The following is a 12,977-nucleotide window of genomic DNA, read 5'->3' as shown; positions in this document are numbered from 1 at the left end:
TCAGTAAGAAAGAGTCCAGACTCAGCCAAGAGAGGCACATTAAATAGGCTCGCAGAGCTGTCTTGCAAAACATTACAGCAAGAGGTTAAGTATCTCAAAGACAGATAAGCAACTCCACATTCACCGAAAGGACCAGAGAAAGCCAAGCCACTCCCTTCAAGATAGGGGTCAGAAAGCAGGTGAATCTGTTTCTGTTTCTCCACACTATGTAAGTAGAACATAACTCAGCCCTTGCAAGAAGCAACCTTTGTCCGGGCCCATATACATAACACACCTAACGAAGCTGATCGTTAGAAACAAAGCCTAGCCCTCTGCATGGAAATCAGATTAATCGTCCACGTTGCCTGAAGACGCTCCACAATTTCCATCGTGGAAAACTGATATCATCTTCCCTAATTACCGACGTGCCCCGTGACTGGTATTGGCTGTGTCGCTCCTAATGGTCTCATTTGCCTACACCTTGATTTTTGAGATCAGAATACTTTGGAATACTTTGCTGTCTTTCTGAAAAGAATTCAATGCATACTGAGTACCAGATTTCAAAGACAGTTTATAGTCCTAAACCTGCTGTCCACCTGCTTACAGGAGAGAGGCAAAGACTCCAAAGGCGATGCCGGCAGCACAGGAAAATGAGAATGCTTTGCAGACGAGCTAGTTTGACTTACTCTAAACAAAATGCCATGGTTTTGAGGTTTTTGTTTCTTTGTTCTTGAAAAAATGGAACCTCTTAGGTTCCTACCTTATTTGAGCTACATATAATCCAAAGGTTTCATCATAGCATATTGGACCTAGAGTTGCTCAACTCACCCTAGATGCTAATTAAAACCCTTCCTGAGTCATGTTGCTATGGTGACCAGGACTTCTTCAAGTCCTGTGACTCTTAAGCGAGAAGTCTGAGTTACTTTTCTAAGACTTGGCTGCTATTTCCAAGACTGGATCGGTCTGATTCCTACAAGATAGGAATGCCACTGCCACATCTGAAATCCTGTGGCACCTTTTACCTGAGTAATAACTACCGTTCTCAGTGAACTCTGTCCATTTCATTTCAAAAACGGGGTAAGAGTCTGAGCTGGTTCAGCTGGTAACGGAGTTCAGTGCAGAGCCCGACCCCACAGGAAGGGATACGGTAGAAGAAGAGAACTGACGTATGCAAAATGTCCTCTGGCCACCACACATGTCACGTGGGCATGGGCACATACACAGAAATCAGTGTAGAAAACGATTGAGAGAAAGTGTGTCAGACAAGTACAGCATCCCATTTTGGAGACTCTGGGAGACAGCGTGTGGTTGGCATTGTGATGTTGAATCTGGTCTTTCTCCGGCCCCCAGGACTGTTCTGCTCCCACACCCTGCTCTGGTCCTATATGCTTGGATGTGTACTGTAAGGTTAGGAGCTGAGCTACAAGTTGTGGTGAAGCTGCCAGGGACTGATTTCTTCAGCTCTCAATCCATTTTGTGATCTGTAGAGTGTGACTGGTAATTCATGTCTTAGGGGTCTAATCCAAGAATTAAATGAGTTATTATGTCTCGCATCTGAAAAACAAAATCCATGCTACCCCCACAGTAAGTGGCCTATAATGCGAACTCAGCTACTGAACCATTCATTCCTTGAGGGAGTTAAAAGTGTAGCTGAGGGACCCGACTGAGTCTACAATCACCTAAGACTCTAGAGGGTGTCAATACAGTGTGGTGAGTAGCCAATGGAATACCGGCACAGAGCAGCGGCCATGAGGGCAAGCCCATGTTAGAACACATCACAGGCTAAAACGCCTTGATGTTCAAAGCCAAATGTCACAGCGGCTTCTGTCTGTGCTCAAACCTAGAGGTCGCTGTTCAAACGGAACCCCGGCAGCCACAGATCTTGAGGGACCGTTTGGAAAGCCTGGCTTTTGTAACAGCAGGTTGTTCCTTCCACCATCAAAATCAGTCTTGCTTGCTTTCACTAAAAGGGGAGGAAAATTCCCCAGAATTTAAATTCCATTCACAGTTCAATAGCTTTGAGAAGACATTTATCTCCCCGGAGCTTTTGAAAGGCGCGTTAAACTAGCAGAGGAAGAGCAAGGAGATGGAGAGAGCTGTGGGTTGCAGCACGCCGACCCCAAACTGTACTTTTTTTCCCCTTTGAAAAACACACATCAGGGGTGTTTAACCATGTGCAAAGCTTCCTTTTAAAAAAAAGTTCCCCGAGGCTCAATATAGCTATAATGGTTTACTGACCACATTCTTGACTTTACCTACCTAATTCCTATAGTGTGAGCCCTGTATTAGCTGGCTTTTCTATGTTGCAACCGATGAAGCTTCTGAGCTTTTCAAGAAAACACTATGGAAGATACTTAGATTGGAGGAGGGGGTCGGCTTTTTAAAAAGTAGCAAAAGGAGCAACAACTTAGTAGCGTTATTTTGTTTGGTTTTGTGATGTTGGTGAGCCAACCCTAGGCCTCACTGGGCTGAGCATGGGCTCTGTCATTGAGCTTGCCCACACTGCAGCCCCAAGCATTTTTTTACAGTGCTAAAGATTAAACGCGCACAGTCTCGCATCTGCTACAAGTGCTCTGCCACGGAACTATATCCCCAGCCCCCTGGTGCTTCTTTGCTCTGTAAGATTCTTTATAAATAGCCAGTCCACAGACGGCTTCTTGGCTTGTTTGCCGAGCACACACACCAAGCAAGAGTTCCTGCTTTCTCGAGGCTGAGCTGGGGCTCTAGGAAATTTACATAATGTACAATGGCCTTTGGGCAGACACTGGCGCTGGCAGGCAGCACTCCAGAATGGACCCTAGGCTTTCCAGACAAGCGGCAAAAGCAAAGCCTTCTGGGAAAGGCCCTACAGACCTATGCTTTTTCTTAGGACTGTTACTCCACAGGCAGTGGTACTCACCTTGACTTTGGAGGCGGGGGAGGTGGCGAGAAGGCCTCCATCCTGCTTCTGTCCTTGGGGAACTCAAAGGCAAAGGAAGCCGATTTGCTCATCCCAGTGCTAGCTTTGTTGTAATGGCCAGAGGAGCCGTCCGTGGGATGGAGCCGGTGCCAGGTGGAGGAGTTTGAATGGTCCGTGGTACCATTTCCCACTTCTTTCCCCCAACTTTGACTCAACAGTTCCTGCCCGACCTCCTTCTCTTCCTCTATCCGACACTGGCGGCTCCAAGCACCAGTCTGGTACCTTGGCCGTCTCTGGTCCAAGGCTGACGAGGAGGTGGTTGGTGGGGGACACTTGGCCGGGTCCCCAGTGGCAACGCCATTGGTCTGGCAGGAAGAAGTTCGGTTAGTAGGAACTCTAGACAAAAGCTGCGGTCCAACGCTATTGCAACCAGTGTTCCCCTCACTGTGGTCAGTCAGAGGGGAGGCTGCCGGTGACGCGGGGGACCCGCCCGGGCTGCTTTTGGACAGCTTGGGAGGAATGGCGGGTTTCTCTTTGGGCATGTTCTCAGTCACATTATGTGGATGGCTCTCCCTTGAGCTTAGCCCCTGCACAACCGAGGGTTCCTCTTCGCCAGCCTGTATGTCCTGGGTCAAAGACCCATGTGACCACTGCACCCCCACGGCAGAATCAGGACTGCTCAGGTAGATCGTCCTGTGGTCCTCTTCTGAGTGAGCAGCAATGACAGTGATGGTGGTTGCTACCTGAGGAGCCATGCTTGCCCCTTCCTTGTCCTGGCTCCAGCCAGAGGATGTCTTCTGAGCCCAGGTGTCGCCTGTCCATACTTGGCCCTGGCTGTGGTCAGCGGCGACCTGCTCCGCCTTGGTCTCGGACCTCGAGGGCACCGGCACTGCCTTCTTCCTCTTCGTACTTTCCGCATAGATGGGTTCAGGTTGCACAGCCTCCCGAGGCAGGGCTGGTGGCTGGAGCTCTCCAGCTTGTCCCACACATCTGCCAGAGGTGATAACATGGCAGCCAGAGTCCTGCTGCTTCCCCGGGCCTGGTTCCTTCACAAGGGAGCAGTAGTCATTCTCAGGGTGGGGAGCAAAGGGGCTACTGGCCCCACTGCTGCGGCTGCCACAGGACAGGCCGTCTGAAGAGCTGGCAGCCTCCGAGTTAAGGGATGGCTTCTTGGGGCCCAGACGGGGTGGGTTCGCCGTGGATCCCTGGCCACAACACTCTCTGGGTGAGTTCAGAACCCGCTTTTCCTCTTCTGTCCCTCTTGTACATGTCCTCTGCTCCCAGCACACGGGTGAGCGGTCCCCTCCCCGTCTGCCAGGGCTCTCAGTGCTATGCACAGCATTCTTGGCTTCTGGACAACAGTCCAGGATGGAGCAGTACTCTCCACCTTCACTGTCTCCAGAGGGAGAGCACCTCTGGTCGCTGTCATCCTCTGAGGGCAGGGATTCCCGCAGGGGCTGTGGAGAAGGGCAGGGCCTGGGGCCCTTGGGGCAGCTGGATGTCAGCCCTGCAAAGGCAGCTAGCTTCTGGCGGAAGCTCTCCTGAGCCGAGGGCAGCTCTTCCCTCCCAGCCTGCTCTTCCTGGAAGTTTACTGGTTGGAAAGCCGTGTTCTTCTCCACTCGGGCCTCTAGGCTGTGCAGGCCAACCATGGCATAGGCCGGGGGACAACAAGAGTTGCCATCTGTGCAGGCCAGGCCGCCTGCAGTCTTCTGCATTCCTCGGAAGCTGCCTAGGTAAACTATTGGCCCATCTTCCTGTTTCTGGAGTGGGAGCTTTCCTGGGGACCTTCTCCAGTTGACCTGCACAGCCCCCGGGGTTAAAAAAGAAAAAAAAAGAAACTCGTTACCCTTTATCAGAGAAGAGAAAAAGTTAAAAGCAAGTAATATCGTTGTCACCTGCCCATGTTTGACCTTTGACCTCCCCAGTGGGATGATCATGATTAGGGTACCCAGTGAGCCATCTGTCTTTCTAGATACTGAGCTATGCGTCCCACCCAGGAATTATAATGTTTTCGCCTCATGTCTGCTAGGTAAGAAAGATCAAAACCCGGAAACCGAAAAACAGGGAAAATTCACAATGACTAGGGGAAAGAATTCCACCGGATTGGAAATGGTTTGAAATTTCGTTTAGTATTTCCTTCTGCTGACTGGTCACTGGATAAGCCCGGCTATGGAACATTCCTGAAGAAAGAAGCCATAGTGATTGTTTTCCTTTCTCTTCTTTTTAAAAAAAAATGATTCTATTATTCTGGGTGTATGGGTGTTTTGACTGCATGTATGTCTGAGCACCACATGTGAGTGCCCGGTGCCCAAGGAGGACAGAAGAGGGCACTGGATTTCCTGGAATTGAAGTCAAAGACTATGGTAAGTACACATGTGAGCGTTTGGAATTAAGCCTGGGTCCTCCGGAAGAGCAGTCATCTCTCCAGGTTCCCGTATGATTTTTGTTTGTTTGTTTTGTTTTTTAAGACAAGGGATTCTCTGTGTAATAGCTCTGGCTACCTGGAACTCACTTTGTAGACCAGGCTGGCCTTGAACTCAGAGATCTGCCTATGTCTGCTTCCCAAGTACTGGGATTAAGCGCGTAGCACCACTGTCTGGCTCCTGAATGATTTTTAAACACACCGCATATGAGAAGGAGGTGCAGACTAGGAGGCAAAGAGATGGCTTCTGAGCTGGGTCCAGGCTTCCCTTTGGGCCATGCCACACGGCTGCCCTTTCTCCCAGCGTATAGCCATGTAAGCTCCACTCCCACCGGCTTAAGCGGCTGGACGAGTTGGACAACAAGACAGAGAGATGTGTGTGACCTGGTCATGCCCATCAATGTCCCTTTTCCTTCCCTTCTTCACCACTCCCATTTGTACAGATAGCCTCAAAGCAGAGCTTGTCTGGGGCTCCTCACGCACGGCATTCGGACTCCAGACTCACCGGCTTATGTAGGTGAAAGTTGAAGGTGTCAAGACTGGCTGGGTGAATGGGTAGAGCCAGCTCCCGGAAAACGGAACAGCTCTAAAAGGGACATGGGGCTGGCTGCCACCACAGGAAATGCCTCTCTTCACAGAAACCACTCTAGATCTAAAACTGACCTTTGCTTTCACAGACACTCACACACCCTTCCTGATCTGTGCACCGCACGGGCTGAAGGAACCCGGACACTAGAAGAGGTCACCGTGGAACAGGAGTTCTTAGACCGTCTTAAGCATACCGTCTCAGAGACACGTCCACAGACAGCAGCCTCCAGAGCCCTGGCTCACACACCCTTTCCATAATTATACCTTTCGAAAGGTTCCTTTCAGGAGACGAAGAAAGATCTAACCTCTAGTGATATAAATGTTTAGTGGTCCTAAATAGAGCTGACTAAACCTATACTTCCAAACTGGAAGTATGAAGGTCAGGGAGAAGGCTCGATGGGTAAAGAAAGCACTTGCTATGCAAAGATGCATCCCTGATACAGATGCCCAGAACTCTCCTAAGTTATAAACCGCTAACACCAGGGCTGGGGGAGTGGACAGAGACAGGCAGATGCTGGGGGTGGGGGGGACTTAGTGGCCAGTCAATTCAGCCGAGAAATGTAGAGGGGCAGGAGGGACAGCCCAGAGGTTAAGAGTACTCGCTGCTCTTCCAGAGGACCTAGGTTTTGATGGTTCCCAGCACCCACAGAGCAGCTAACAGTCGTCTGCAATTCCAGTTTCAGGAGATCTGAAAGCTTTTTTTGGCCTCTGCAGGTACCAGGCATGTACATGGTGTAATACATATGCAAGCAAAATATTCATACACATAAGACAAACAAACACACAAATAAAATCTTTAAAACTAAACAAACAAATAAGAAGGGAAAGAGAAACCGAGGAAGAAACCTTAGTGGACCTCTGGCACACACACAGGGACATACATACGCACACCCCACATACATGTGCCTACACGTACACATACAATTTCAATAGAAAAAATATAAGCATGAACGAACAATGGCTGAATAGCAAATGATTCTAAGGAATTAATTTGCTATTTTCGAGGTGATTGTGTACATTGTGGTTGTATCTTTGAAGGCTTTATTTTTTAAATATATGTAGCGATGATTCCTCTGCAATGCACGGGAAGGGAAGCGGGTGGAGACAGTGCTGACAACGACACTGGTCATGGGCAGAGCTCACTGGGGAAGGGCGCTGGGTGTATGGCAGGCACTGAGCAATGGCTGCAGCAGCTTCTGTAATACCTAAAGTTACACCCAGTAATGTCAGGCTTTTGCTTTTCTTTGTTTTGTTTTTTGTTTATAAGTCTCCAAATCGACAGATAATCCTACAGTACTGGACTAACAGATATTAGCCTAAAGGAAGAACTAGAAAGGCAGATGGGAATAGCCAAAGAGCAGCTGTAGGGAGGCGGTAACCTCAGGGCAAGCTAGTAGGCAACTATCCTGCAGAATTCTTGCTCCAACAGCCCTCCCTGGCTAGCAGCCAGCCACCATGTGTTAGACGAGGAACAGCCCCTGTAAAAATACCAGCGGGGTTAGTCAGCCTCACCTTGGGGACTTCAGCGCTTAGGCTGGCCTCAGTCCACAAGTCGGAGGTCTCAGAACTCATCATGGTGGGTTTGACAGCAATGGTGGGCTTTGAGTAGGCCAAGCCATTCACACCTTCATCTTCCAGGCGGCAGTTCTCAGGCCTGGCGGGCAGGCGACTTACAGCGGGGAGGCTGCTTGCTCTAGCCTTGGGAAGGCCAGTTGCTAGCTGGTGGTCACTCCGCAGGCAGAAGCAGTTCTTGCAAGATCCAGGTTTCCAGATGTGCTCCACAAAGTCGCTGCACGCAGACATCTTTGGGCTCTCGGGGGTTCAGTCGAATGGTCTGGAGCACTGTGAGCCGAGAGGATGCGGGTTCATCTTGGGCCCGGCTCTCTGATGTAGTCTTGTTGGAGGCAGAGATGGGCTCCAGATCAGCTCCCTGGAAGGCAGATCATTGCCTGATTAGGAGTCTACCCCACCAGAAGACGCGTGGAGTAGTAAGAGACTACTATGAAACTGGAGATGAGGAAGGAGAAAGTAAGGAGTAATGACGACCAAAGGGGAATCGACCTGGTTTTCTGGGGCCTGGACTCAGCTGTCACAAGCTCTTAGTCAGGCGGATTTATCTGAAACTATACAAATTATCATTGCCCCTTTTCTCAAAAAGACAACGCAGAAGACATTCCAGGCTCTGTGACGAGGGCTCAGTAGGTAAAAAATGCTTGCTGGGCAAGCGTGAGGATCTGGGTTCAGATTCCCGGCACCCACTGAAAAGCTGGGCATGACAGCACACTGCACATGTGTAATTCCAGAACTGGGCAGTAGCAACAGGAAGACCCCAGGCTCTTGATGGCCAAGCCGTCTAGGCAATCAGCGAGCTCCAGGTTTAATGAGTAATCCTGTCTCAAAATAAAAAGTGTACAACCATAGATAGATGAAGACACCAAATGTCAATGTCTGGCCTCCACATACGGATGTGTGGGTATACGTGCATGCGCGCATATACACGTATACACACATGCATGCAGACATGCACACAGTGTAACAATTCATTTCCTCAAACACTGGGTATTTTAGGGTTTGATATAAGAAGCCTGTACCTAGTCCCTATATTTTTTTTTCCAGAAATTGAGGTGTCCAAAGTCTGAGGCACAGCCCAAGAACAAAACCACAAAGTAGTACCACATATAAAATCTAGGGTTTATAGGGTAATAATGAAGGTTTTGAACAAGAGCTAAACGGGAACAGAACAGACGCAGGCAGGGACTCTGAAATGGAAGCGGTGTTATCCACACTTCTGACAAGTTGTAAAAAGGGAGAGCCACGGTGTGGTGCTAGCCTGTCCCTAGGGGCACCTCCTCAGGATGTTTGGCATCACGGGAGTTCTGCCTCCCCCCCCCCCCGCCCCGCCTTGCTTACTCTACATCACTGTATTCTGTGCTGAGGAAAACAAAACAGGGTGCTACATGCCAAGTTGGAAAGAGAAGACAGAAATGCCTAACTCTGTAGTCCTGGCCTAACAGAGACTGGACAGAGAATATGGGAGGAGTTATTATTCAATAGGTTTTCACTATCGTATCCATGGGGAGAGGTGGTCACCTTGTCAGAACAGTTTGTTGGTTCTGAAAATAAATATAACAGCTCAATATGCTCCCATAGTCCTCAGGAAATTCACTCCTCAAGAAGAGCTCAAAGGGCTGTGGCCTTTTGGATGATGATCTAAAACCATCACCCAGATGATCCAAATAGCATCCTATAAGGTAGCTGTGAATCCTATTCTACAGGTGCAGATCTTACAGCAACGACAAAGCCTGGAACCTGGCCATCGGCGCTAAGTGTGCTGGCCTAGGAAGATAAAGCAACTGCCTGGACCGCCCCACCTCACCTTCACCTGGTTCAGGATGCCAAGTAGCTTGCCAACAGCCCATGGCTCATTTTCTTTACTAAGGATAAACTGGCATCCTTGAGGGAACTGCTCCTGACGGAAGATCTTGTGGCCATTCCCGAGATAAACAGATTCTCCTTAAACAGGGAAAGCACTGCCCTTGGGGGTTAGACTCCACTTCAGCTGGTGAGAATTTGCCTGAGGTTAATTCTCTCTAAACAATCAACAGTCAGACTAGCCAGATAGAATCACCCGGGAGCTCCAAAGATCATTCCAGATTCCTTGTGGGAAGAACTCCTTCTCTCCTCTCCCACACTCATGGACAAGGTGCTTATCCAAGGAGTATAGGAGCCAGATGTACCCCGATTCCAGCCAATTAATGAGGAAACAGCTTCATCATTGAGCTAAATGGACACTCTGAAATTTGAATGCTTCTGCTGTCACTGTAGGGGCTTTAACGAAGCAGGCGAGGCTCTTCTCCTCCCAATACACCCAAAACAGCAGGTTCTTTTCTTATCAAATCTCCCAGAAGAGGTCACAGGTTTTCAGTAAAGCAGAGGAATCATGACCACATTGTGTCTCTCCCCTACAGTCACTAGCCCCAGAGAGCTGCAGGCTTGCTGCTAAATTTTCTAAGGGGTGGAGGAGGAAATTTTTTGGTCTTCAGAGAAGCTGAGTTTGATATTCTAGGGACTCTGATGCCGACCAGACCTGCCAAGTCACAGGAAAGCCATGTCGAGGCCCGTGTCCACTGTAGACAAGATTCTAGTGCCCCTCAGAGGACTTTGGGAAGAGAGCATGAACCTTAACTCCACGGGGCTCCTCTGCTTCCTGATCAGGCTGGGGGAGCCGAGGAGGTTGGCATCCAACCACTTCCTCAGAGGCTGCTACACATTCAGACAGAAGCAGTTTGGGTGACCACGGCTCATTTCCTCTTCAACAGTCAATCCAGAACACCGACACCCCACTTTCTTGGTCCCCCCTCCTTTTCTTGGTAGCCATTAGCCTCTGATAGCCCTGAGAGTTCAGTGGGCTCCTGATTACCATAATCTTGCCAGAAGCTACCTTGAGACCCTTCACTAAATTCTGAGTACTCCTTTGCTGTCTTCCGCAACTCTGACTTTTTCTGCAGGCTGATCACAGCATGGACCATACAACCGCCCAGAAACACAGAGGATTTTAAAGGGACATCACGGAATAAAATAAACAAAGGAAACTCTGGGCTCCCCACCATCACTGACTCACTATGAGTCTCTGGACACAGAAATTCCCACCTTGTCTATGGAGCTAGCTAGAAGAGCCTCTTCCAGCTGCACTTCTGCGCCTGGAACTGCCTCCAGTAAAATGATGGTGAAACATGCAAGCGACACTCACAGAGCAGGGGCAGAGCGCCCTGGGTAGTGCCAGTTCTCCAAAGCCTGGGAATGGTACCTTTCTGGCTCACATTCCTACCTCAGAGGGTAGGCGGGGCCCCCAGAATTATGCAAATTCTCCCATTTCTCAGTGGGAGGCTGCCGGTGTAAGATTAGAAAAAGGTCTCAGCATTCTTTGTGATCCAAGTCATGATAAAATTGCTCTGCCTCTGCAAACTTCTGCACTAGCTTTGCGGCTACAGTTTACAAGGCTGAGCTGTCAGATACACTCCCACTCCATCTCTAAAAGAATCTGAAGAATCAGGGTGGCCAAACCCCATTAAACTAAGTATTTTGGTTCCAAATACCCCTCATATTTGCATCCAAATTTGCTTATGTCTTACACTGATAGAAATCCAGAAAATTCTCACCTTAATAATTCTATTTTTGCAAAGAAATGAACATTAATTAATGTAAAATCTAAGAATTAAATGAATGCAACACCCAAAAAGGTATGCATGAAAAATATATAGATTGGATTATGTTCCATTGGCCAGAGTGGTTCAGGCAGAAAGCAGAAGGTGACCACCCTAACACCCCACCCCCAGGCACTGAGGGTAAGTTATGATATTTACATAACTTTATTTTTTTTGCTTTCTCCACTGCTAAGCAATCTAACTCAGCAGGAGGAATATGGACTTGCAGCCTCTACAGTCTGAACCAATAAGGGAAGCAAAATTCTGAAGGACCCCACGAAAGCCAATTTGCTTTCCTCGGGTCTTCCTGTCAAATGTTTTCAGAAAGAGCTATAAGAGATAGTTGAGAGCTGCAGATCGGTTAAACCTTCGCAGCCTGACTCTGGACTGAAGCCATGGCAAAACTCCTCACCCTTAGACCTTTAGGCTCTGCAATCGGGCTTTTCAAACCATTGTAGAGCTTCACCTGGGAGAACTGACACAGTGAAAGAGCGCTGTGGACTGGGAATGCTCAACCTCCTCCATTCCCGTCCCCAGGACTCACAAGTGGAGATTCTCTTTTCCAAGTGCAAGCGTGCATGCGTGTGCATGTGGGTTCATGTGGGTGTGTGCGCCCGGCTGGAGAGGGGGCAGTACAAGCAAAGGTTGCGAGCCAGTTCCAGGTATGGAATGCTCACCGAGGTTCGGCAAAAGGGCATCATCACCTTCCTTTGGAGATCCGCTGCTGCCTAGAGGTGAGAGGTGGTTTCTCTGAACCCCTAAATCGTCACCTGGGTCTGGTTGGAGCAGCCCGGATGGCCTCTGTCCCTCTGCTCCTTTGACAATACTCACGGCGAAAAGCAGCCCCAAAGAAACAAAACAGCGTGGCCAGACCAGCAAGACCAGTAAAACCATCACAGCAGTCGATTCCCACCCCCCCTGCCCGAACTCCAAGGAAAAGTTTCCCGGCTTCAAAAGCGAGCGTTTCTCGAATGAATTGAAAACACCCCCTCCGACTCCCCAGCCTTCCCGGCTCGGCGCCTGCACCGAAGGCACAACCCAGCGCACGCGGTCCGGACTCTCCACGAGCTCAGATCCGTCGCCTGTCACCCCGGGGGACGCCAGCAGGGGCTGGCCCGCCTGGCCACCGCAGCGACCCCGCGAAAGCCCCTGGGCCGCCACGTTCGCCAGACAAAAAGCAAGGGGATCTGGAGAGAGCGTGGAGGGCTCACCTCGGGGCTGCACTCCCGAAGCCTTGCCGTTGGTGGCCCAGTCGTCCGCTGCCCCTCCAGGCGCCTCTGAGCATTGTCTGTAGCGTGTCTGGGCGCAGAGCTTGCCCGGCCGCGGGCGGCTGTCTTCTGCCTGGGCCCGGCGGCCGGGTGGCAGCTGCGTTCGCGGCTCCGCCCCCTCCGCCTCGGGTGACGCCGCCCGCCCGGCTCCCGCCGCACCCCCAGAGTCCTCGGCCGTGCCCGGCGTTCCCACCGGGCCTGCGCGTCCCGCCACTCCACTCGTTCCCAGACCGGCCAGGAGGGCGGCCGTCCCTGCCCGGGTCCCTTGGAACTCCGCACCGCGCCCCGCCCTCTCGCTCGCCACCCCGAGGCTCCGCCCCCAGCCCGAGCCCTGGCGCCCCTCGACCCGGTGCTGAGCCCCCGAGAGCGTCCCCAGCTCAATTCCTGCTCAGCGCAGTTCGGCTTGAATGAGCTCTCGTGCTCCCAGCCGTCCTTAACCCAAGTGCACACCATTGGTGTGTCGGGGTAAATGCATTCCACATCTCTCCAACCAGCCGACCCTGGAAGACCCTGGCTGGGAGCGAGAAAACGCGGAAGCGAGGGGTCGGAGTGCCTTGCGAGATCAAGGGCGGTGGGTTGTGAAAGGGGCGTGAGCATCGTCACCGCCACTTACTGTT

At 50.7% G+C, this 12,977-nt stretch overlaps 1 protein-coding gene across 2 annotated transcripts in view; it reads right to left on the bottom strand.

Moving 5' to 3' along the window:
• The window catches only part of Prag1 (PEAK1 related, kinase-activating pseudokinase 1), a 55,634-nt gene extending 43,003 nt beyond the window's left edge, over window positions 1-12,631 (bottom strand). The window contains exons 1-3 of one of the 2 annotated variants that reach the window (XM_075986532.1): window positions 12,304-12,631; window positions 7,401-7,818; window positions 2,879-4,677 (exon numbers count right to left, since the gene is read on the bottom strand). In XM_075986532.1, the coding sequence (XP_075842647.1) occupies window positions 2,879-4,677; window positions 7,401-7,691 (2,090 nt within the window). In that variant the 5' untranslated portion in view covers window positions 7,692-7,818; window positions 12,304-12,631. The remainder of the gene's footprint in view (window positions 1-2,878; window positions 4,678-7,400; window positions 7,819-12,303) is intronic. The other variant, XM_075986534.1, reaches the window with a different exon arrangement.
• Window positions 12,632-12,977: the final 346 nt, after the last annotated feature.

The sequence above is a fragment of the Microtus pennsylvanicus genome, chromosome 9, assembly GCF_037038515.1.
Source record: "Microtus pennsylvanicus isolate mMicPen1 chromosome 9, mMicPen1.hap1, whole genome shotgun sequence".
Taxonomy (NCBI): domain Eukaryota; kingdom Metazoa; phylum Chordata; class Mammalia; order Rodentia; family Cricetidae; genus Microtus; species Microtus pennsylvanicus.
This window is presented reverse-complemented; position numbering and strand designations above follow the sequence as displayed.